Source organism: Numida meleagris, chromosome 1 (genome assembly GCF_002078875.1).
Source record: "Numida meleagris isolate 19003 breed g44 Domestic line chromosome 1, NumMel1.0, whole genome shotgun sequence".
Lineage (NCBI taxonomy): Eukaryota > Metazoa > Chordata > Aves > Galliformes > Numididae > Numida > Numida meleagris.
Genome location: NC_034409.1, coordinates 49,708,608 through 49,731,419, shown reverse-complemented (window position 1 = coordinate 49,731,419; position 22,812 = coordinate 49,708,608). Strand labels below are relative to the sequence as shown.

The window sequence follows — 22,812 nt, the reverse complement described above, 5'->3', positions numbered from 1 at the left end:
ATGTGAACCTTATCTGTGTCTTTGAATGTTTTCCAGTTCAGCAAGCCTGAGTAGTAATGTTTGTGGCTAGCATCTTCCAACAGGAGAAACGGAAGGCAGACTGAGTGTAACCTCCCATCCTTTGGTGGCTGGAAGCTTGTCCTTTTCTCTCAGCAGATGCAGGCTGTGGGAGTTACATTTGGATACTTTACTCAGAGAAGTATAGGTACTGCAGAATAATTCCCTTTCCTTCATATACATGGTGATGTTAACCACAGGTGACTGGAAAGCACTTATATGAATGGGAATAAAGATGGTGAGTATAAACAGACATCTCAGCTCAGAATATACTGAATAGTGATCTCTCCAAAGTGGCATCTGATGTCGTTCCATTAAGCAGATAACAGTTTAAAGTCCTCTTTCTACCTCACATAAAAGCAAGAATTGCTTGACCCCAGATTATGTGCTGCTTCCTGTATGGATGGATAAGATGGTCTATTTCATGATAAAGAAGCAATAAATTAGCTAGAAGTCCTGCATGCTAGATTCCTCAAGCAACTGCTATCAGAACCAGCAATGGGGCATCCAGCTACACCTAGTCTCAGATAGCTGTTAGCCTTGTTAAATCATGTTCATTCAGCATTCTGTTGAATGAAACCTTGCGTGACTGCTTCTTAAGCTACAGCTATGATGCTGTTTGCAGACCTCCAGTATATAATATAATATTTCAGAAAAAAACTGGAGAATTCTATATAAACTCAAGCAATACATTGCAATTGCCATTAAGTGGGAGAAGTAGAAACAGCTGATATTATAGACAGACAAGTTATAATACTGCATTAATTAGATAGCCTTTGAAATGAAATTCCTCAGTCATTTGTGGCCATATGTAGACATAAATAACATGAAAAAATTTAGTCCTGTTGGCAATTTTAAAGAGCTCTAGATAAATCCAAACCATGGAGCTGCCTCTCCTCTAGTGCACAATATGGTTTTGAGAAGAATTTACTCAAAGTAATCAACTGATAAAAACGAGACTTAATATGATCTAGAGATTTTACATAAGATCTAATTGTCAGCTTGCTTTCAAAAATTGCAGCCAGGGGAGATATCAGAGGTGACAGCAACTTGCTTGAGAAAAAAAGGGCAGATCGTGCCTTACCAATCTGGTGGCATTCTACCTTGAGCCCAGCTCAACAAGGAGAGGAGAAGGATCCAAGGACACCTTACTGTGGGTTTCCAGTACTTGAGGAGACCTTACAAGCAAGAGGGAGACTGACTTTTTACATGGTCTTATAGTGATTGGACAAGGGGGAATGGCCTTAAACTAAAAGAGGGGAGATTTTGGTTAGGGCTTAGACAGAAATTCTTTACTCAGAGGGCAGTGAGGCACTGGCACAGGCTGCCCAGAGAAGCTGTGGGTGCCCTATCCCTGGAAGCATTGAAGGCCAGGTTGGATGGGGCCCTGAGCAGCCTGAGCTGGTGGGTGGCAGCCCTGCCCACAGCAGGCAGGTTGGAACGAGATGATTGTTAAGGTCCCTTCCAGTCTAAGCCATTCTATGTTTCTATGGTGAATGAAATACATAAAAGATGTGTTAAGAGAGGATCCTCTCAGTTTTAGAAGAGCACTTTCAAGATCACAAGGTAGATTTTCTGTTTTACAGTTATGAGTTGTTTAGGATTTTGAGAAATATGTTACTTTGTCTGATGAAGGAAAACAGCAAAGAAGAATGTCATAGATAGTATGCAGGTATTGCTGCTCTTTAGAAAACTTGGCTGAACTGAGAATCTTTGAGAGGTTTTCAGTAAGCGTTCGCTGTTCTATATGATGGCAAGTTTGGTCACTGTATCTCTAATAAGCCTACGCTAATAGCAGCTAATACTTGTTTATTCACTTAAATTAAGAGTCTCCATTGAACCAGTTCCTCAAGATTTATATCTGTTCTGCTTTCCTCACATCTGCTTTCTTAAAGCAGTGAACTATTCTATTTTCCAATCACAAATCATTTCTTCTTTCTTCTATAGCGCCATTTACAATCCTCTCAAACCAGTTGGTCTTTACATCTCTACATTCATCCTGCAGATAAAGCTCACATTTTCTATTACACATTTTGCAGAACAGATTCAAGTTCGAATCTGTGCTAAGTCTCACTGTGTAGAAACACCATCTGAAGAATTAGATACTATGAACTGAGGCAGAATCGTAATCAGCTTCGCAAGTTCTCTTCACTACTAACACAGCTTTTTATGAACTAGAATTTGTGGAATAAACTATTGTTATTGACAGATCATGCAATAGTTTGCCAGTATTTTAGTCACTGGATTGTCTACCAAGAACGCCCATAAGTTACAATGCTGACTGAGCCTTGCCAACTTATCTGCATTAATAACCATACCCCTGTTACAAGTGGAAGTTCAGTACTGATGACAAAGATGAGAAATATATAAAAAAAAGGCTGTTAGTGAAATTGCCTAATTAACATGCTGTACACTAAGTTCTAAAGCATTGAGATGCAGAATCATGTAAAAGCTCTGGTCCAACTTTTTTTTAAAGAGAAGACTCACTTTGTAGCAATCATTTGCAATGAGCTGCAATAGGTTAAAGGACTCCGCTGAGGTCTCCATCTTCAGATAGAGCTTCCAGGCCAGCTGTGGTTTCTTATTCATAATATCTGCAAACAACAAAAAGCTGGGATCATTAAAAGAATATGACATGCACAATACTCAGTGAAAGGTGGAATGTTTCTAAATTTCTTTGCTCAATGTAAATGCATGCCTCACCCTATAAGCATGAAGTTGGGAAGGGAAACGCATCCTTATCTTCTGCCTTCCTAGTGATAACAGCAATTCATCAGAGAACACTAATAATTATGGAGTATGCATCTCACTTTGTATTTCACAGATATAGCAACAAGCACAGCTCGCATAATTTCAGAAGTGAATAAGCAACAGAACAGAAAGCATAATAGAAGGATTTTATGCAGGACAATTAACTGGGCAATCAATCTAGATGTTGAAATTTAGGATTTTGTGTTCTTATGCACATAAAGATTTTAACTGGCACTGAAATAAGGTCTCTGATAATTGGTGCCTACCTCAATCTAAACACTGAATTCCCATGGTTCATAGAAAACCAAAGGACTGGTAGAATAAAATAAAAGCTCCTATAGCCTACAGGCATAATAAAATGTGTCATTATGCATCTACTGGAAAAAAAATGTGTCCAAATTCCTGAGATTTTGTCCTAGTTTTAAATTTTAATTTGTGACTGGAATTTTTCATTGGCTTTCAAGCATACCTGTTAATATACAATTAGAAATAAAGTGAATATTCCATCTCAGCTAGTGAAAATGTCTACTAGCACATGTGAATATAAAGAATTCTAAGAACTGATTTTATGAAGATAAGGACCATTCTGTTAATGTGAGGCTTATATTGTTACTTCCAGACACATTTGAGTACTAGGAGAAAATAAAAGGAAATGAAGTATTTCTTTTTTGAGTCTTATCAGCTGCTCACAGAGTAGATGGTTGCTCATACATGGAGAAGCCAATATGTATGTTGCAGGTAGAATGAGTGGGAATCATCAACAATAAAAACATAAAAATGCAGGATTTATGGACAGTTCTCATTTAGGAAACAGTATGGCATCCACATCAGATTTTTGTTTCATCAGCTCTGGATAACACACGCAACAGCAAACAGCCAGGCCTTAATTTCCACATATGAACCCATCTATCTGGAGAAATGGACTACTGTGTTCATTCAATGGCTTTTTACCTCCTCTTCAGGAAGAATTTGATGTAAATAGTCCAACAACCTTAAACAAAAAAATATTGTCTAGCTTCCAAAAAAGATGCATCTCTAGTGCTTCCTTCCCTTTGGAAATATTTCAGGATTGAATTGTATATGACTCAATACCTAATTGTACTCTGACACGAACGAATTAGAATGCTTTGAAATTTCCATAGCAGCTTTTATCCAGAAGGATATAATAGCAATTTATAAACTTGACACAAAAAGATCAATATACTCATCAATGAACAGTTCCTTCTGCAAAATATTCCAGAAGCTGTTTGAAATGAAAAATGAAATTTTTAAGATAGATAAGAATATAGCACCTTTACTGAAACTTCAGGAGGAATTCAGAGCGGTAAGAGGCACACCTGAGAATAAATAGCAACTTTAATGAAATTGCTACAAAATTTATAATTGATAATTGATTAAAATAGTGTTAATTCTACCTCTAGTAGAAAAGTTAGCGCACTTAGAGTACTGCACTTCCAGAATCATGTCAAAGAACTACTGTAGCACAAAATCAAAGGGAGGAACGCTGTCTACTGAACAAGCATGAATTCCCTCAGCCATGGGAGTACTCCCAGTAAAACTGGAATTATACAGACCCTTGTGCCTGACCCAGTATTGCTGCTTCTATTTTATGTTTTACTCTGAACATTTTACAGTTTTAATCCAGTCTTTCAAGACAGGAAATCCTCACTCAAGCAACGGAGTAGACAACTGAGAAGAAAAAGGTTCACTGGTTAGGACAAAACTGCATTGATGGAACCATGAAAGTATTGAAGCTGTAACTGCTTAGTGAAGCCAGACATACGAAAAGTGCAATAACCACCCACACTATAATGAGCGCACAATCAGCTTTTCACTTTTAAAGTCCTGAATCCACCTACAACATTACATTCAATTAGGACAGTGGATTGCCAAGACTGATGCAATAGAGGAGTATCTGTATTCTGCAAGGTAGAGAGTAAAGTGACTCACAGCAGCGAGCCAGCCAGCTAAGGTAAACAAAATCATTCTTTATCTTCTCACTCTGGATCAAAAGGAACACCTGCAGGAAGAAGGAAAATAAAAGATTATTTATGCACATACTTTTAAACAAACACAAGGCAGACCTGCCTCGTTTCAACATGCAGGTAAGGCTTGAGCCATGCAACAATGGCTTCATGAGAAGACTTTGAGTTTGCAAGCGTAGTGCTGGGGCATATTGCTACGTTGGGTAGGTGGAGGACTGAAACAGTGCAACGCTTATCAAGGGACTTCTGCAGCTTCGAAGTGCCAAGCTGTGCAGAGGGTGTGTACTGCTATGAACAAGCACCGGTGAGTGGCCACACAACCCAAACAGCACAAAGGAACACTGGGCCTGTGGGAAAAGGTATTTGGAACTTGTTTGTTTAGAAAGCAATGCATGCAATTAAATTAGCATCATCCTGAAATACCAGAAGTTTCACTATACATATGAGCCTTTCTTCCCCGTATGTGTCAGAGTTCATTTTAGGTGAGCAATAATCCATTTCTTACCCTTTTGGTTTCAGTAAGGTTCTGAGGCAAAATATTAGTCTTTTGTAACTTACTGTACAAACACAGGCTTATTACATTCTGCATTTAAAGGGATGTGTGTGTGGGAAGTTATGCATTTTAAGATGTACTCTGGCTTTATTAAGAGGAAAAAAAAAAAAAAAACCCAGCTACGTATGCCTCTTTGCATGTGTATCTGTAAGTATACTTAGGATGCTTCTGGGAAAAAAAAAAAAAAAAAAAACAAGCAAAATATCTTTATAGGAGCAGATGTATGTACTGGAATTGTGAGTTCCACAGAAATAGAGTGAGTTTTGGAAAAAAATAACTGAGGAGAAGGAGGAGAGCTCTGTTGTGACCAGCTTTGAAGAATTAAAAAATTAGAAAGGAGAAAATCAAAAACCAAAACAAAAACTGTATGACCCACTTTGGACTATATGTTTTTTTCTGGTTCATCTTCTGATATCCTTATGGAAAACATAGCTTCCATCTTCATGATGGTTGTTTGCTTCTGCATATTTTAATTGTAATTAAGTTGCTACTGCACATAGACACAAAAAATGCTGTGTGTAGAAGTTAATCTCTTCCAGCTGCATCTGGATGCTGCTGAGTAAGATAGTGAACACTTCCTCTTCTCCTCCCACATCTCCCCAAGGAAGAAAATGTTTTTTTTTTTGTTGTTGTTGCATGGGTTTTTTTTAAACACAAATTTCTAGGGACACCTTGCAGCTCTTAACTATTCAGTGTCTTTTACTCAGCATGCTCTAGTCAATCTGAACAACAGGACTGCCTGGGATCCCAGACAAAGTGTAGGAAATCTGATTAAGAAGGCATTCTTTGATCAATTAGAGAGAGCTGCAAGCACTCTTGTGACGCACCACAAACAGCATGACTCTCCATATACCTCGCATTACAAGATTAGCAAGATAATCTTTTCTGAATAGTGTTCCCTGTGAGTTTCAGTTCCTTTATGAATGTTCCACACAGTGTAATTATTTTCAACCAAAATGAAGATGTAGATGGAAAAAAAAAAGGAAGAAAATAGAAGAGTCTGAGGGAAACATTTGTATTATTGCTTTCTAAAGAAAGTAAAAACATACCTCTTCAGCTTCACTAAAAAGGCCCATGGACGCTTTGGCTTGGGCGTAGTTGAAGTTAAAAGTGTCATCATTGTAGAAGTAACTCTGGAAAAAAGAAAGCCACACAGAAAGAAAGGAAAAACTCAAATGGTGTAATAAGATTAAAAATAACACCCCACTCCAACTCTGAGTCAACAACAATCAAGACAACAGGAAGGAAAAAGAAAAACCCACATTATGAACATACGACATTTATAAACAGTGGGTAGAAAATTATGGACTGGCTTTCCATCCTACATTTCTGACTACAAACACAGCCGGAAAATTCCACAGTATTAACCATGAGTTATCTGGAAAATATTCCAAGCTTTAAATTGCAGTGGCAGTTTTTATGGGTGCCATTTTCACTTTGGTCATGTGAAGACATGCTGTGCTGCCATGGTCTCTTTCACCTCCCAAACACTTACTTCACCACTAGAGTGGTAAATAGGTAGCTGACTCCCTAAAGGCTTAAGGAGATGAACAGTTTGTTTTTCCAAGACTACTCAAGAAGTTCAACAAGACATCCTGTGGATCTGGTTATGTGACAGATGCTAATCTGAAACACTGGATCACAAGAAAGAGGTGGAGCTGCAGTGCCGGGCTGCAGCCAGGGAGCATACTTTGTAATAGGGCTTTCCTAAGCTCAAGACTTGCTTACAGGCACCCTTCTCTCTTAGTGCAGTACTAAGCTGTTCTCTCCCATGATATCAGACAGGACACACTTGGTTAATGATAGATGGTTAATCTGGCTGCATCTCTTCTGAAACACTGCATGGGCCAAAGCAGGAAATAAAACTGTAGATATAGATTAGCCTGATGTTTGAGTTTGACCCAAATAGCTTAGATTTGATCATGGTCAGATGTCCAGATTAAAGTATAATTCAGATGACCAAAGTTAGCTGAGCACATTCTACATTCAGTTCTGTCACCACACTGCCTCACAGGCAGACCTGATATAGGTAAACTGGATCACAATACCACAGCAACAAGCATGAATGAGACTGAGGATCTCTGCCAAGCAGAGGTACAGTGCTTGTGAAAGAACCCAGGAAAAAAGCAGGATGGTTTATCCAGTGTCCACAGTTATCACGAGGAAAGCTTTCTTGGGAGCATAATAGCAAGCTGTGTGGAAAAATAATGTCTTTCCTTATATAACATCTATAAGAGAAACAGCGTGTATTAGGAAGATCAGTTTCTAGCTAACTTTGGTTTGCTCCCTCATTAAGAGTGAGGAGGAGGTGAAAAGCATAGCTAGGACTGTATAAATATATGGAGAGCGAGGGACAAGACCCTTTCTCGGGGCTCTGTCTTCTTCCATTATGTATAGACACTTGAGGAACCTCATCCCTTCCCTGTCAGAGGCAGTCACAAAGACCCAGTCCACTCACATATACCTAGCCACTGCCTTGAGAGAAGAGGTGAGAAGTTGCCAGTAGTTGCCAGATGTCTAGCTTTCACCTAAATAATCTATGCTAAGGTCCAAAGGAGCTGGTGAATACAGCAAGCTATGTGAAGGCATGAGGATGAACTGACTGGGGGAATCTCAAACTAAGCCTGTACAAACATTTCAGTACCCTTAGGGTGAATTAACTGGTTTCACCAAATGAGAATTACAACACTTTACTGTATACTTCCTCAATGATAGTTTTGTGTGAATCAGCACAAGTCTCAGGTTAAGCAAAGCTGGTAAGCAAGATGCTGGTTTTACTGCATGAATAGCTCCTTCTGTTCAAATACTCTCCATTGTATTTTTGAATTAAAACTGAAAAGAAGCTCTGTCAGCAACCAAACTCAAAAACTGTCATCCTATCCTGGCTGTATTAGTGCCAGAGACCAGAACTGCTGCAAAAACAAGGCTAGTTGAAATGGATCTGTGTTGCAAGATATTCAGGGCAGCTACATGGGTGTTTTTTTCAGTCCAGTGCATTCTATGCACTGGACTTCACTCTTTTGTGGTCTTTTTACTGGCCTTCAGTCTTTCCATAAAACTGTGCTCTGAGGGACACCTATTTCAATGAGACACTCAGATACTCAGTTGAATGATGAAGCATTCATTGTGGCCAGAACTCAGCTGACCTTGAATTATCTTCTCTTCTCAGATGATCGTCAGTGCTACAACGTCACCAGCAGAGCAGCTGGCCATATATTTATAATACTCTGTCCATTGAGACATTCTCATGCCTTGAGCTGTTTTAATCAATCATAGATGAAAGTGGTATTTCCTGTAAGTATCATGCAAACAGTCTTCAGAGAGCGCACGGCTCTACATAGAGCTGCAGACATTGTATTGAAATTTATTTCTATCAATGAAAAAACACAAAGGTGACCGAAAAGCCACCTAATCCTGGTCTGTAAAATGGTACAAGAAGAACTACTTGCACTCCCATGACCTAACTAAATCTGACCAGTGGCTAGACTCAACTAAAATTGATGAGTGTCATCTACCTCAAAAGGACCATGCAAGGAAAACAGTAGTAGGCAGAAGACATCTGTCCTCAGTTCTTGCTTTTTATCAACAGCACTATGTCTCAAAGTGCCAGTAGCTATAAACCCCTTCAAGAATTTAACAAATACATGTTTTACCAGGCTTGATCATTTTGCAACCTGCTAGACACAATCTATAAAACCTTCCAAAAACTGTAATTCCAGCAAGCCTATATTGTTTTCAATACAAATCAAATAGAGGTTTCAAATCTAACTGGTTTATTCTAATCTTCATTTTGTATTACTTTGTCTTCTTACCAATCCTCATTTTGACTAATTTTATTTTCTTTCATTTCTATAGCAAATAATGCCTATCTTCTAAATCTCTTCAGACAGTATTTCAATTTCTAATAATTCTCTGAATTACTTTTCTTTCTGCACTGCAGAAGGGGAGGCCAGTATTTCAAATAAGAGTAAACCACTATGCAATGAAACGCATCGATCATTTTTCTATTGACCTTTCTTTACTTAGCATAATATTTTGTTTAATCCTTGTAACACATTCACTTTGCAAGTGTGAAAACTGAGGGAACGCTAAGAAAGGTTATATTTGCCTAAAAATGTTTCAGAAAAGGTATACAGTTAAAAATAGGCACGTGCAACACTGTTTGCCATATGTGGAACATACTGCGGTACATTATTCTTTTCTGATGATTGGTTTTGGCAAATTACTGTTATGAATGGAGAAGCTGAGATGCAAGCAAAGATCCACTTACATATAACATGTAACAGTAGTGCTTCATACTTTCAGCAAAGCAGCTAATTTAAAACAAAAACCAAACCAAACAAAAAAAAAAAAAACAAACACAAGAAACCAAAAGACCAAGCAGTCAAATAGCCCCTCCTCTCATTAGGCACACATAATAAAATCTTTTCTCCCATATCTGACTAAGTAAGAATGCTCCTTCTTCTAGTTGATAAATATAGCAGGATAGAAAGTTTGCATACCTGTACCTCTTGCTATTTCTGCCTCCTTCCTGGCAGTCTTTAGATCTGTATTTCCCTCTGCATGGAATCTTACTAACATCTTATGAAGAAACATTGAATATTCTGCATTCTTCCTTTTTTTTCCCCTTCAGATTTTCTTTCCAACCTTTCCTACACCATTTTCCTTTATACCCTCACAAACAGAATTGTCTCACCAAATCCCCTCAATTTAGTACTTCTCTTACCTCATGACTCTGTCCTATGATCTCCCTATTGCCTACTTTCACCTTCTTAATTTCCGTTTAGTATCTTGCTCACTTCTGACTCTTTCCCTTACAAATGCTAACCATGCTTTACTTTCCAATATTAATGATTACTCCACTGAGCTCCCCAGATGCTACCATATTCTCCCCTTTTCTAAGATTTCCTATATACATTGGCAGTGGTCATTAATCTCATTTAACTTTATCCTTTCCAGGTTAGAACTGGTTGTTTAAGAGCTGTGCATTATCTGTGGAGTGACTCATTCCCTTTATGATAACTATAAGAAATACACAAGATGAATTCTCCTCTGGAAGTTATCATCTGTCCATATTGGCTATACACTGACACAAGTTGATCAGTTATAACTGGAATTCTAACTCTTAGATGGCCTAAGTTAGGCAAAACAAATCTCACTGCTAGTTTCTAGTGCTCCTTTTCTTCAACTAAACACACACTTCAGTTTAGGGTAACAGGTATCTTTTCATTCCACTACAGTGGAGCCATCCCAGTTGCTATAGCCACTTGGGATTTCATCATTGACCTACCCCCGATATAGTTTAAAAACATTACACTTCTGTCATTCTTCACCCATGCTTTGGCATTATTACAATCACATGCATACTCCTTAAGTTTCCCCACCCTTAGAACATCATAGCTCTCTCCCCATCTAGTGCATCTCCCAAATTGTTTCTTTAAAGATTCTCATTCCTCTTCTTATCAAATACAGAGTTCTTACTACTCTTGTCTCCAACCACTGGAACAAGATTGCAGTCACTTAATCCCATGATCAGAATGCTCCAACTATGCAGCACTGTTGTTCCCGTGTTTTAATGTGCCTATTACGTTTCTATGTCTTTTTCTGATTCACACAGTACAGCATAATTCCATAGGTAGTGATTCCAGGCATTATAGTAGTACCAATGCTAAATAATAATACTAACCTTGACGGAGTTGAGGTAAATCAGGACGTTAGCAAACTGTCTAAGAAGAAAGAAGCAGGAGGCCATGCACTGTCTCCCTGGAATGGTATCTGAAATTCAAAAGAGAAATGCAGATTAGTAGAATTTAAAAACTATGTGGTAATGGAGGTCACTGCCAAGATTGCTGGCAACTATGAAAGCAACTAACTTCTAAAAATAACATAACTTGCCTTTTCAGGCAAAAGAGTACACTAGAGGTTAGAAAAGCTATTAGATCATCTTGTCAACTTTTCTACAGCATACAATAACTATCACAAGACTGTATTCAACAGCACATTCTACAGAAACAAATTGTTTAAGTAATAGGACTTTTCCGTGACAAAAATCTATGCAGCATTATTTTACCATGAATTATTCTTACTTTTAGGAAACAACATTTGATACAAAGTCTGAGTTTGTTATTCTGACCTCATACCATTTTGCTTTAGAATTACACTCTTTGGTTATCCCAGACAAAGAAGACCTATATATTTTGATTTTAGTTCCAGTAAGAGAGCAAACTTCAGACACCAAAAACATAACCAAAAAATTTCAGTACATGCACAAGTTAAAAGACAGCATGAACGTTATTTTTCAAGCACTTGGGTTACCACATTGCTCACAAGTGATAATGCCATAAATAAGTTAGGCAGACAAGCACAAATGAGTGCCAGTAGGATCTTTTTTTTAAGAGTTTACTAGGACAATTTTTTTTTCTCAGACTCAGCCAGCAGAGAGTGGTCAGAGATGGATGAATCCAAGTAGCAGCTACGAAGGCAATATCCCAAGGTTGTTAAGAGAGCATGCTGCTCTGTGCTGGTGGTGAAGTGACAGAAGCTAAGATCCTAAGATTATCAACAGCCCTGAAGTAACCTGCTCTTTCAGGTTAGTTACCATCAATCCATCCACACTAGAAAATTGTATCTGAAGAACAATACTTTGACTGCGCCACAGCACTAAACACAGCATTTCACTAGAATTCCACTGTAAATTTTGCCTTCCAAGGTAAGGTACTAATTATTGCCAGAAAGCGTTATATAAGATCTCAAAACGTATTGCAAAGGAAAGCAAAACATTCTCATTTTTTATCTTGTTGCATGAGGAGATACTAGGCTTGGATGTCCTGTCATTTCCATAAAGAGACAATCATCCCTATCATTGGCTGAATGACATCCTTCAGTTCTCCAAATTAAGAAAATCATTTAGTTATTTATACAGTGTTCATTTGGGAGCAGAAACTGGCCCATACGTACTTTTTCCTCAATGTCCCTCCACTTCTTTTTTTTTTTCATTGTAATGAGAATGAAAGTACCTCAGGAATGCACTTTTTCTCTCACATTCAATTTTTGAGGCTGAAATTCTCAGTAATTTAAATAAAATGCAAACGAACATTTGAAGACTTAAAACTAGGAATACATTTTCCACTAAAAAGGAGTTAATAGGACCATGCATTTCTTTTCCCATTTATGGGAGATGTCTAAGTTTCAGCATTTAGTTTCATATCCACATTTTGGCAGGAAATTCTATTATCCCAGCACACTATCCTCCATATATTCCTTTTAATGAAACAAACAAACAAACAAGTAAAACATTTATAAATCTTGTACATCTCAGCATGAAAACCAAAGCTTTATAGTTCTATTCCACACAGTCCATCTTATGTGGGAAGAGGATAAAGTTCTCACTCCAAAAAATTACTAAGGGTGATCTAAGAATACCTCAAAGAAGCAACTGCACCAAACCCAGAAGAAATACTTCCTTCTTTCTGCTTTACACCTGCCTTGCTCTTAAGAGGACCACAGAAAACAAATGGGGTGCTGTTCTCCATTATGTCAGCAGTGTAAATAGGGTAGTTTGTAAGACTTATGTTCAGCACCACAAACACTGTATTTAATAGAAATTTTAATGCTCGTTTACTTTCACTAACGTTCTTCTTGCAACATTTTCTCCTTAAATTCTCTGATAACGGTTATGTTTTCTACCACGTTGAGACAATGCGATTAGATCACTTACAGCACAGGAATTACCTGTAACAATCTAGTTATATCCCCTTTGGTAACACCAATTCTACTTTAGGAGTCACTCAGGATTACAAATTCTTTATTAAATAGTAAAACAGAGCTGCTGTTCTGGGCATTATTTATTGTATCTAACAGTTGAGTACTGACTGCTATGCTCCAAATGCTTCCTGATTTTTTGCTTTTGGATGTGCCCACTCCTCTTAAATCACATAACTTTTCATATATCTAAGAATTTCATCTTGCACTGGAAAGGCCTCTGTTTGCTCTATGTTCCTCAAACTTCTGTGTCACAAATATAATTAAAAATAGCAAAGATTCATTTGCTGACTCCAAATGACCTTGCAAACACACAACACAGTATTCTTCATAAACTAACTTTTTGCTGCTTTTCTCTTCATCTAGTCATGGAATTTCTACAGCTAATGAGAGCAAGTCAGAAAGACAAGAATTTATTTTGAGAAAATATTCCACAGAGAGCCATACAATGACCAAGGTTGGAAAAGACCTCTAAGATCATCCAGTCCAACCACCCACCTATCACCAATATTTCCCACTAAACCGTGTCCCTCAGTACAATATCTAAATGTTTCTTGAATACCTCCAGAGATGGTGACTCCACCATCTCCCTGGACATCCCATTCCAGCGCCTGATCACTCTTTCAGAGAAGAAGTATTTTCTGATGTCCAACTTGAATCTCCCCTGGGGCAACTTGAGGCCATTCCCTCTCGTCCTATTGCTTGTTATATGGAAGAAAAGGCCAACCCCCACCTCACCACAAATCTTCGCTTCAATCCATTCACTTTTTGATAATCCACATTAAAGCCTGGCAGGTCCAATTCCAAGAAAAGAAAAAGCACAGGATTTCCTCACTCTAATCAGTACAACCTTCTTTTCCTTTGTTAGTCTGCAAAACAGCTAAGAAACTTGATAAAGATCTCAAACAGATGATCTAGTTGTTCTCTTTGCTAGACCGGCACAGTGGGAAGCATTGAAGTGTAACTTACATGCTTGAATAGCCTGGCTGGCTACAAGCCCAAGTGTACAAACAGGTGAGAATTCTGTTCTCCATTTCAAAATGCAGCATATTAAAAATGACCAAAAATATACATCATAATGGTTAATATGCTAAGTAATATAAGAAAATAAAAATGATCATATTGGATAGATCTGAAGCCTGTCTAGCTCAGAAGCTTGTGTAGTAAGAATATATGGCTACAGAAAGAATGCATTCTGGTTTCACATATAATATGTGATTTGGTAAATAACGCTACTTCCTTTGAAGCTTCTCCCAGCTTCCAACAACCTGCTCTTACACACTTCCTAACCACAACCGAAAATTTTGCAACAGCCAATGTAGTTTTCTTTTACGATTTTCTTTATACATTTTAGTTCTTGCAAGATTCTACATCTAAGAAGTTGTCTTATGTGAAAAAGTAATTTGTGCTCCTTGTTTTTAACTACCTTGCTGAGGATTTATTTCAACGCTCCTTAGGCTTTGGATGGTAGAGTAGCTAATTCTTCTCTACGCATCTTTGCTATGTATTTACAATGTTCTGTATCACGACTGTAATAAACTCAGTCATCACTTTTGCAGGCTGCGTACCCTCTTATTTTATTTCTTCTTGTTCAACAATCTGTACCCTTTCTTTTGTCCTTGTTGTGCTTATGTATGCTTTCTTGTTTTACCATATTCATTGGAAATGTAAGAATCAGAATCGCAGACAATATTCAAGCAAGGGAATTACAACTGTGTACAATTACACAGTAATTATTTCTGTTTTGTTCTCCCTTTCCTCATCAGTTCCTAAGAGTCTCTTCAGTTTTTCTAGAGCTTCTTATAATTTTGCAAATATAGTTAAAGTTTTTTTCTCCATATGTAATACTTCATATTTATCAAAGCTAAACTTAATTTGCATATTACTACCCAGCTTCATATATTCTTCCACAGCTTTCATCATTGTGGAAGCTCCGACTATGAGTAATTTTGTACCACTGGCAAACCAAGTCATGTCTTTGTTTGCCTCCTAAATCTAATTAATTATAAATATGAACCCTTTCTTTAGGAAGAAAAAAGGTTCTTTCAAGTGTTCTTATCAGGTTTGTTTTATCCTTTTCACCGCTACTTCTCATTTGAAACAGAAAACTTGTAGTGAAATGTTATGTGGCTTCCTTTCTTGAAATTTAGTACTAGAGAAATACTTGAGGTTTTTGTTAGCAAATGAATTTTGAATTCAATTATACTCAGATTACTGTAACAGAATTGGATTTTGATCATAATATTTCAAATCAAGTTCTATGTAATAATCTCTGTATTGGTCAGGAGTCACCTGATCATTTGTGTGCTCCCTTTCTAAGAAAGAAGAAAAGTTGTCATTCAAAATTTTTCCTCTGTATCATGCCACATCATTGCACATACCAGGTTAGCACAGGCAGAATAGAACTTGAACTATTTTTTAATTATCTAGCTACATAAAATCTCTAACCTCTTTAATATGCCAGCCACTGATCCTGCCTACGCTGGTTGGTGAATAATTTAGGCTCTATACTACGCATCTCATATTATCTGAGCGTAAACAGGTTTGTGTTACTCACTGATAAAGAAAACACGTACTTTATTTTGGACAAGGTTTCTGTAGTGCTTAGAAACATCTCTTCACTGGCATCATCTACTTTGTAAGGCCCTGTTGCAAATTAAATGTGAACAATATGCTATATATTACCTTCTTCCTATCGTGTTTTAAAAATGATTTTCAGTTTACAGCCTCTTCTAAAAACAGGTGTTCCACTTCACTCATCTATTTAAAAAACATCTAATATTTGTAAAAAACCCACATTTTCATTTTTATGTGTTTGTTTTTTGCCATGCCCTACCGCAGCTGTTTATTTCTTCTACTTGGTATCTACAGTTTGTTGTCCTCCACAGACCCTGCATTTGAGGATACAAAAATCACACTATTTCACTTCTAAAGGAAGAATTGGTTTGAACTGTATGCTCTTCTCTGTCAGCTTTTTTCCACAAGATTTTAAGAAGGTGACAAAGGTTTCAGCAACACACTAAATTTAGTTACGTTGCTGTCCTCTCTTTCTACGAAGGGGATTACTAATATAAGACAAGCTGCCGCAATACCTCTAAGACTTGCAATTTGAAGTATAGTCTCTTTTCTGGCCAAATTCTGGCCACAGTTTTGGAATAAATTGAGCCTTCTAATTTAAACTTGTAAATTTATTTTGAACTATAAATTAAACTTTCTCTCACTCACATTATAGCAACAGAATGCCTAGCACTAGTCAACCTAATGGTCAGCAGTTAGATGAAGATATGATAGTATATATTTGTATTTCATAGGAGGGATTACATAATGGAGAAAGAACATTTCAAACATACCACATTCACTGGCTGATTCACCCACCAACTGGAAGAACTGCTGAGCAATTTTCAGATGATCTCTCTAGGAGAAGAAAAAAAAAATCCAGAGTTGTTACTACAATACAAACTGAAAATGTGTTCTGGGGAACACATATGAGAAATTAAGAATAACAAGCAGGCAAACTGGGGATGAAGTAAAACCAGAAAAGGCAAACTATGCCAGTGTGTAGGTCTAGATACACTGGAATACTGTAAAAGCAAACAGGGTTTGAAAGCATGACAGGGAAGCCAAATTTAGTTTGATTTATTTTCAAGACTAGTAACAGAGACTTGCAGTTTATGCACTATGGACTGAGAACTGTGTGGAGTAATACGAAGAGACTCAGAGATCTTGCAGTGTAAATGTGAGATGACTTTCACTCCATTCCAGTCCCTACAGATCTGTTCATATCCTACTGTTGAAGAAGCTAGAGAACCTCATGGACTTAACTCACCGAATCCATTTCTTGTCCAAGAGCTGCATTTACCACTCCTTTGAGGATATACTCCTGGAAAAAAAGAGTAAAGAGGATCAAAAAAGGCAATGTGAAGATTTCAGGAGACACAGAACAATGTACTCACACATATTTTTCTTTCTAAAGTTAACTCTGTCCCAAACCAGTTTAACTGATAGCTAGTTATTACAAGAGCAAGTGCTTCAGTACAGCGTCACAGTCACCCCCCAAAAATCTATACTACTTGTTGGCTAGTCGCTTCTGCTAAATATTTGGGCTGCAAAGAGGTAGAGTGTTTTCTGATAAGATTTTATATTCAAAGATGATGCACCAGAAGTTACACCATAACCATCTTGGCTAATAATCAAGTGCAATATCATTATATTAACGCACAGATCCAACTTCCAGCACACACACTAGTTAACCATCACCACCACCACCCATGCTCCAAAACGCACAATGTTTCTCATCAGGGTAAAAACATCAAGAGGTTTGTGCTCATGCTATTCTACTGAAACTAGGAACTGGAACAGAGCATGCTGTAATCTCTACTGTGAGCTACAAAGACAGTTCTATTCTCCACTGAGCAACATTTTCTTAGCATGTAACCAACCCGTTTGTCTTGTTTAAATTTTATAATTTAAGAGTTCTAGCTATAGATATGCTGTAGTAGGCTCTCCTGATAAACTTGGACAGATCCCTCAAACATAAACACAGGAAAGGAGGGAAAAAAAGACTGTACACAAACTAGCAAAATGCAAGGAAACAATGTGACAGTAATAGCCAGCATGCTAAGTAATCATTTTAGTACATCAAGTCTTACAGATGCAGAATTAAGCCCTACAGACTCCATGACAAAGAATAAATTTGATAAGAACTATAGGAGGATATACATGTAGCTTTGCAGTCTTAATGGGGAGTTCCTTCCAATCATGGGTGAGAAAATTGAGAAAAAAAACCCACAAAGATTCTCAATTTAAAATGTATCAAGTGGGTGATATTATGGTACTCATACTAAACATGTATATGGGAAAAATGCAGGGAGAAAAAAGGGGCCAAAGAAACAATACCCGTATAAAACTGTTTAAGTATAGTAAATACTATAGTATATATAACTGTTTAAGTATTAACTATACTGAAAAATGCAAGAAATAAAAAGAAACAGCAGAAGACACTCCTCAGCACAGAATTACCACATCTGTGTTCGAGGTTTTCCTTTTCCTTTTCTCCCGCCCTCCATCTATTCCTCACACACACTCATGAAAGGTTTCTTTCATGCCCAGCTATGTGATCTTTGGAAACTAAACTGCAAAGAGGAATAAATCAGAGACTAGAGATGCTGGAACAACCACAAAAGAAAATGACAGTAGCAGTCAAGGGACACTGCAGTTTTCACTCACTGCAGCCAAAGTGAGATGGGATTAGAAGAGACCTATTATTTAACACGTTGAATCTAATCTAGCTCATTTTTATTGAAATGGCTTCAGGACAAACCACATGAGTGTCTGAGCTAGCAGATCCTGAGGGATGGTGGTAACCATCACTGAGGGAGAAGTGACAAGCAGCTGCAGTTGGAAGAGAGCTTTTATCTGTACAGTAACGGGCAGCTTCCTAGAATCAAATCTGCACAAAGAGTTGCATTTTCAATCGTCCTGGGCAGTGCAGTACTAAACATGCTAGGTACTCATGTGCGCACATATAATATTCTACGGATGACTGTTAAATCTATCACTGATAAAAGGAAAAAAAACGAGAGTTTTAAGAGTATGAACAGGGCAAGCTACCTGCAGGATATCAGTTTTGTATGTGGCAGAATTCATACTAATTTACAACCTGTCTTTATGTACCATGACATCATTTTCCAATTACCTGTGGAGCTGTAGGTTCCAAGTCTTTAATCAGGTTATAAGCCTCCTGCACATCATCTGAAATACCAGATGTTAGAATGCATGACAAACCACGGCATGCTGTCTTAGAACAAATCATTCATCCTCTACAACATTACCCTATAGTCACAGATGAAGAAATAAAGCATTTAGACAGGGAGAGAAAGGTACCTATAAATCACTGTGAACTTATATCACAATGGTGATGGTTTTCCAGAACTCAAATAACAAACGTGGTGTGAGTAATAGCTTCTTTATTACTACAGTTTTCCTAGTAGAGATGACTCAGTCCCTCATTCATAATCTAGTGGCTGCCTTTTCAACAATACAAGGTCAAGACAATAAATCCATTACTTCCCTGTCTATCTCTTTTCATATTTATTTACTCCATATGCAGGATAAGGCAAGATGTTTCTGAAGAGAAACTTCATTTTTTCTTATCAGCATTTCAAAATCTGTCCAGCACCTCTTACCTGATCCTACTTCTAACAAGCAAAACCACTACCAGCATAGAAGTATAAATGTAAATTTGGATTCAATAAGCAACTTTGCATCTCCCCAAGAAATAGTAACTGAAGAGATCCTAAACCTTATGAAGATGCCCTTTGAACTGACAAAACGTTGCTAATACAGCATTATACCAGTTGCCTATAAGAATAAACCTTATCAAACAAAGCCTCCTTTTTGCTACTACACATGATCCATACAGCGTGGTGACAGTACTCCAGAGTGACTTAAGGCAATATACACTGGAGATCCCAAGCTCCAATTCAACCTCTAACCAACAACTCTGCTTTTCTACTCATTCCCTAGAGCAGCCACATAGTAAGCTAGTACAGACTATCCAAAAGTAATCACTTTTTATTTAAAAAAAAATTAGAAATAATTTTTTGGTTTTTTTTTTTTTTGCTGGCTTAGCTACCAATGCTGGCACAAGGATCGCTATTCAAGGTAATTAGCAGGGCATGAGGAGGAGAAGAAACTACAGCAGCTCTGCTTTTTTATCAGTGTAGACCATCAGCACAGAATTCTCCTCTTCAGGCTCTGAAGATGTTCTCGAACAAACATAGGAAATTAGGATTGGAATTCCTGGCCCCAAACCCTAAAACTCACTACTTTAAACAGTTGAAGAAAATGGGAAGTACGTTTGTGCTTCAGTCTTTTCACTTCAGAACATATCTTTATCAGAAACCTTTAAGTTTTGGAGAGATGGCTGTAGACATTGGGAGTATTCTTAACCAACATTGCTATGCTATGAAGATTTTTAAAGGGAGACAGAGCCTAAGCACATTTTAATCCTAACTCCATAGCCTTCTTTTGTCAGTATGCACGTTATTTGAATAACAAAGAATGGAATCTAACTGAAATTATTGCAAGGTTGGCAGCAAATGAGTAAATGGACTGATTTTTAAGTGATGCAGATGTACTTTGCTTTTGTATAAGCAGAGATCAATTTGAAACATATCTTCCCCAATAATGTTAACAATATAATTGATAATAATACTAATATTGATTTCAACAATATTGATTACAGTAATACTGGCCACAGCATTTGCTAGGAGCAGCAAGTGCAGAGTTACCAATGTCAAAGTGTACTGACTGACCCAATGGATGCCTGATTGCATGGATAAGGAAATAGTAGCACATGCTTGACTTTAGCAAGGTCTTTTGACACTGTCCCTATAACACTGCCACAGCCATTTCCAGTTTCATCATTTTAGCCATACCTATAAACCCAAAAGCCTCCAGTTCTCTGAGGAAATAGATTTATTTGATGGCATACAATTACAGCCCTTATCTACAAGCCATGGGAATTTGTTTACATCACTGTTTCTCAGAGATACTGAAAATGAAATATATTACACATTACTGCAAAATAAAAAACATTTTGGGGAGTAATCAGTTGAGATTAGATAAATAAAAATCACCCCTGAAGCTACGAAAGAGCCAGAGGAAGGCATATTTACCTTGCCGGAGATAGTAAATCACAAGATTCAGTCTTGCCTCAGGAATAACATCAACCAGAGGGGGCAGCACCTGCAAAGCCCCTTCTCCTCCTCGGAACACCACCTGCAGATAAAAGCAGCATATTGATAACTGTATATTACAATCTTGCTTACGATCTCTTTAATTCCTATGTTAACAGCAGGAAGAGGTGAACAGTACCGTCTTCAGTGTAATTCCTGCTTTAATATAACACTAAAATTACTGTGTATGACAACGTTTATTCTAAAGAATATTAAGTACATAATTCATCAGTAGACATTGACTGATTTCAGATTTTAGCAGCTCACAGGTGTGACATACCAAACATTTTAAAGAATATGACCCAGAATAAAAGTGAGAACAAGTAACAAGTGCCAAGTTAGTCTCCTTATGATTATGCATGTGAGAAAAAAATAGTATAACTATTATACACTTGTTTAGAATGCCTTAAGATCTATAAAACAGTCGATGCCTTGTACTTCAGATTTACATGACAGTTCCTCCAAAAATATATATATATACTGACTCAATAAACTCCTGGCAAAAAGACCAACTTTCAAAATAAAGAATTTTAACTTATAAAAGTCCAGTCTGACAACATTGTTAGCTTGTTGTGACAAACAACTGCCTGATAAATAATAGCTATTGACAGCTGTTCAGCAATGTAATAATACTATTGTGGGGTAACTAACAGGTACTCAGTGACTCTTTTACTGCAGAATACATAAATACTTTGGCTTGTATCGGTATCTTTTTTCCCCATGCTCTCCCTGTCAAGTACTGTTTTGACAAAGACCATTTTCCTGAGTTATCTTAATTCCACTGACATTGCACTCAATTGTAGACGACAGTTCAAGGTCATGCATTTTGGCTTGTTTCTGTACTATCCTAATTGACTAGCCTCCACAAAATATCTTGCTAGGGCATTCTTACAAGCCATGATTTATTTTGATACGCCTTTTATGTGAAAGCAGCAACATTATTATTTTCATGATACAACCTCAAACTGTCAGAGAAAATGCCAGGGTAAAAAAAAAAAACAACAGCAACAGACTTGATGGAACATGGATTATACAGGCAAGTATTCTGGAATGGGACTTCCAGGGCAGCAGAGATTCAGATGTCTGCAGATCCCAAAATATTCCCTTTCATATGTCTTCAAGAAAAGCTCTACAAACAACTGCAGATCCCATTAAACTCAAGAAGTACATTACTCACCAGATTATGTTTAATGAGCTCCTTGCCAAACTCAAAAGATGATGAGGCACTGTCTGTCAAGTTCTTGAGTTCTGCCTGGAATTACATACATTCAAAAAGTTTAACAATAAAACAACAACAACAAAGCACGCAAACATCAATGGAGGATCATATTAGTCCCAAAACTGACAGAAACATCTCCACCAGCTCTGGGTCACTGGAAGAGTTATGTCTTCCCACTTCTATGTGGTGATTTTTGCCAATTGAATAATACATAGACAGAAGGTCAAAAGTGGAGCAGGAAAACAGTAAGACCGCTGTGCACGCATGTGTACAGATGGTTTAATACCAGGGTAACTGAAGTAGGTGAAACTCTTAAGAGAAGGACACAATGTTGGGATAAAAGGCCATTATCAACATGATTAACTGATTAAGACAGATAACAAGGAAAAGAAATCCCTAAGGGATCTTGAGCTAAAATGAAGGCAAACTGAAAGGCTGTCAAATAGATACCTCAGCAGCCTTTCCATTGTACAGTCGGAAATGGTTACAAGCCTTAAGGTTAAGAGCAATGGTGCTGTCAGGAACTTGCTGAAGATAAACAGCTAGCACTTCTTGTGATACATCATAGTAATCCAGCTTATAATAGCATAAAGCCACATATACATTCAGAGCCAAGTACTCCCTGCAGAACGGAGAAAAGAGCATTTAAGACAACATTTCAATCCACCAGATAGTTATATTACAGAATATTAAAATCAGTGATGAAGCCCTATATCTTTAACAAACGTATAAAATCTGGACTTTCTA

The 22,812-nt window shown here is 37.5% G+C and overlaps 1 protein-coding gene across 8 annotated transcripts in view; it reads right to left on the bottom strand.

Annotated features, from left to right (window-relative positions):
- Window positions 1-22,812, bottom strand: part of TTC26 (tetratricopeptide repeat domain 26) — a 46,878-nt gene that overhangs the window by 5,599 nt on the left and 18,467 nt on the right. For 6 of the 8 annotated variants that reach the window (XR_002433125.1, XM_021379433.1, XM_021379558.1 and 3 more), the window contains 10 exons: window positions 22,516-22,687; window positions 22,024-22,098; window positions 20,787-20,889; window positions 18,803-18,858; window positions 16,934-16,987; window positions 16,458-16,521; window positions 11,033-11,121; window positions 6,396-6,479; window positions 4,759-4,828; window positions 2,545-2,651 (listed from right to left, as the gene is read on the bottom strand). Coding sequence is in view for 6 of the 8 variants with exons in the window: in XM_021379433.1 (XP_021235108.1) it covers window positions 2,545-2,651; window positions 4,759-4,828; window positions 6,396-6,479; window positions 11,033-11,121; window positions 16,458-16,521; window positions 16,934-16,987; window positions 18,803-18,858; window positions 20,787-20,889; window positions 22,024-22,098; window positions 22,516-22,687 (874 nt within the window). In the remaining 2 variants the exon portion in view is untranslated. Of the gene's footprint in view, window positions 1-2,544; window positions 2,652-3,498; window positions 3,658-4,758; window positions 4,829-6,395; window positions 6,480-11,032; window positions 11,122-16,457; window positions 16,522-16,933; window positions 16,988-18,802; window positions 18,940-20,786; window positions 20,890-22,023; window positions 22,099-22,515; window positions 22,688-22,812 lie in introns of those variants that run through there. The other 2 variants (XR_002433180.1, XM_021379761.1) reach the window with 2 other exon arrangements.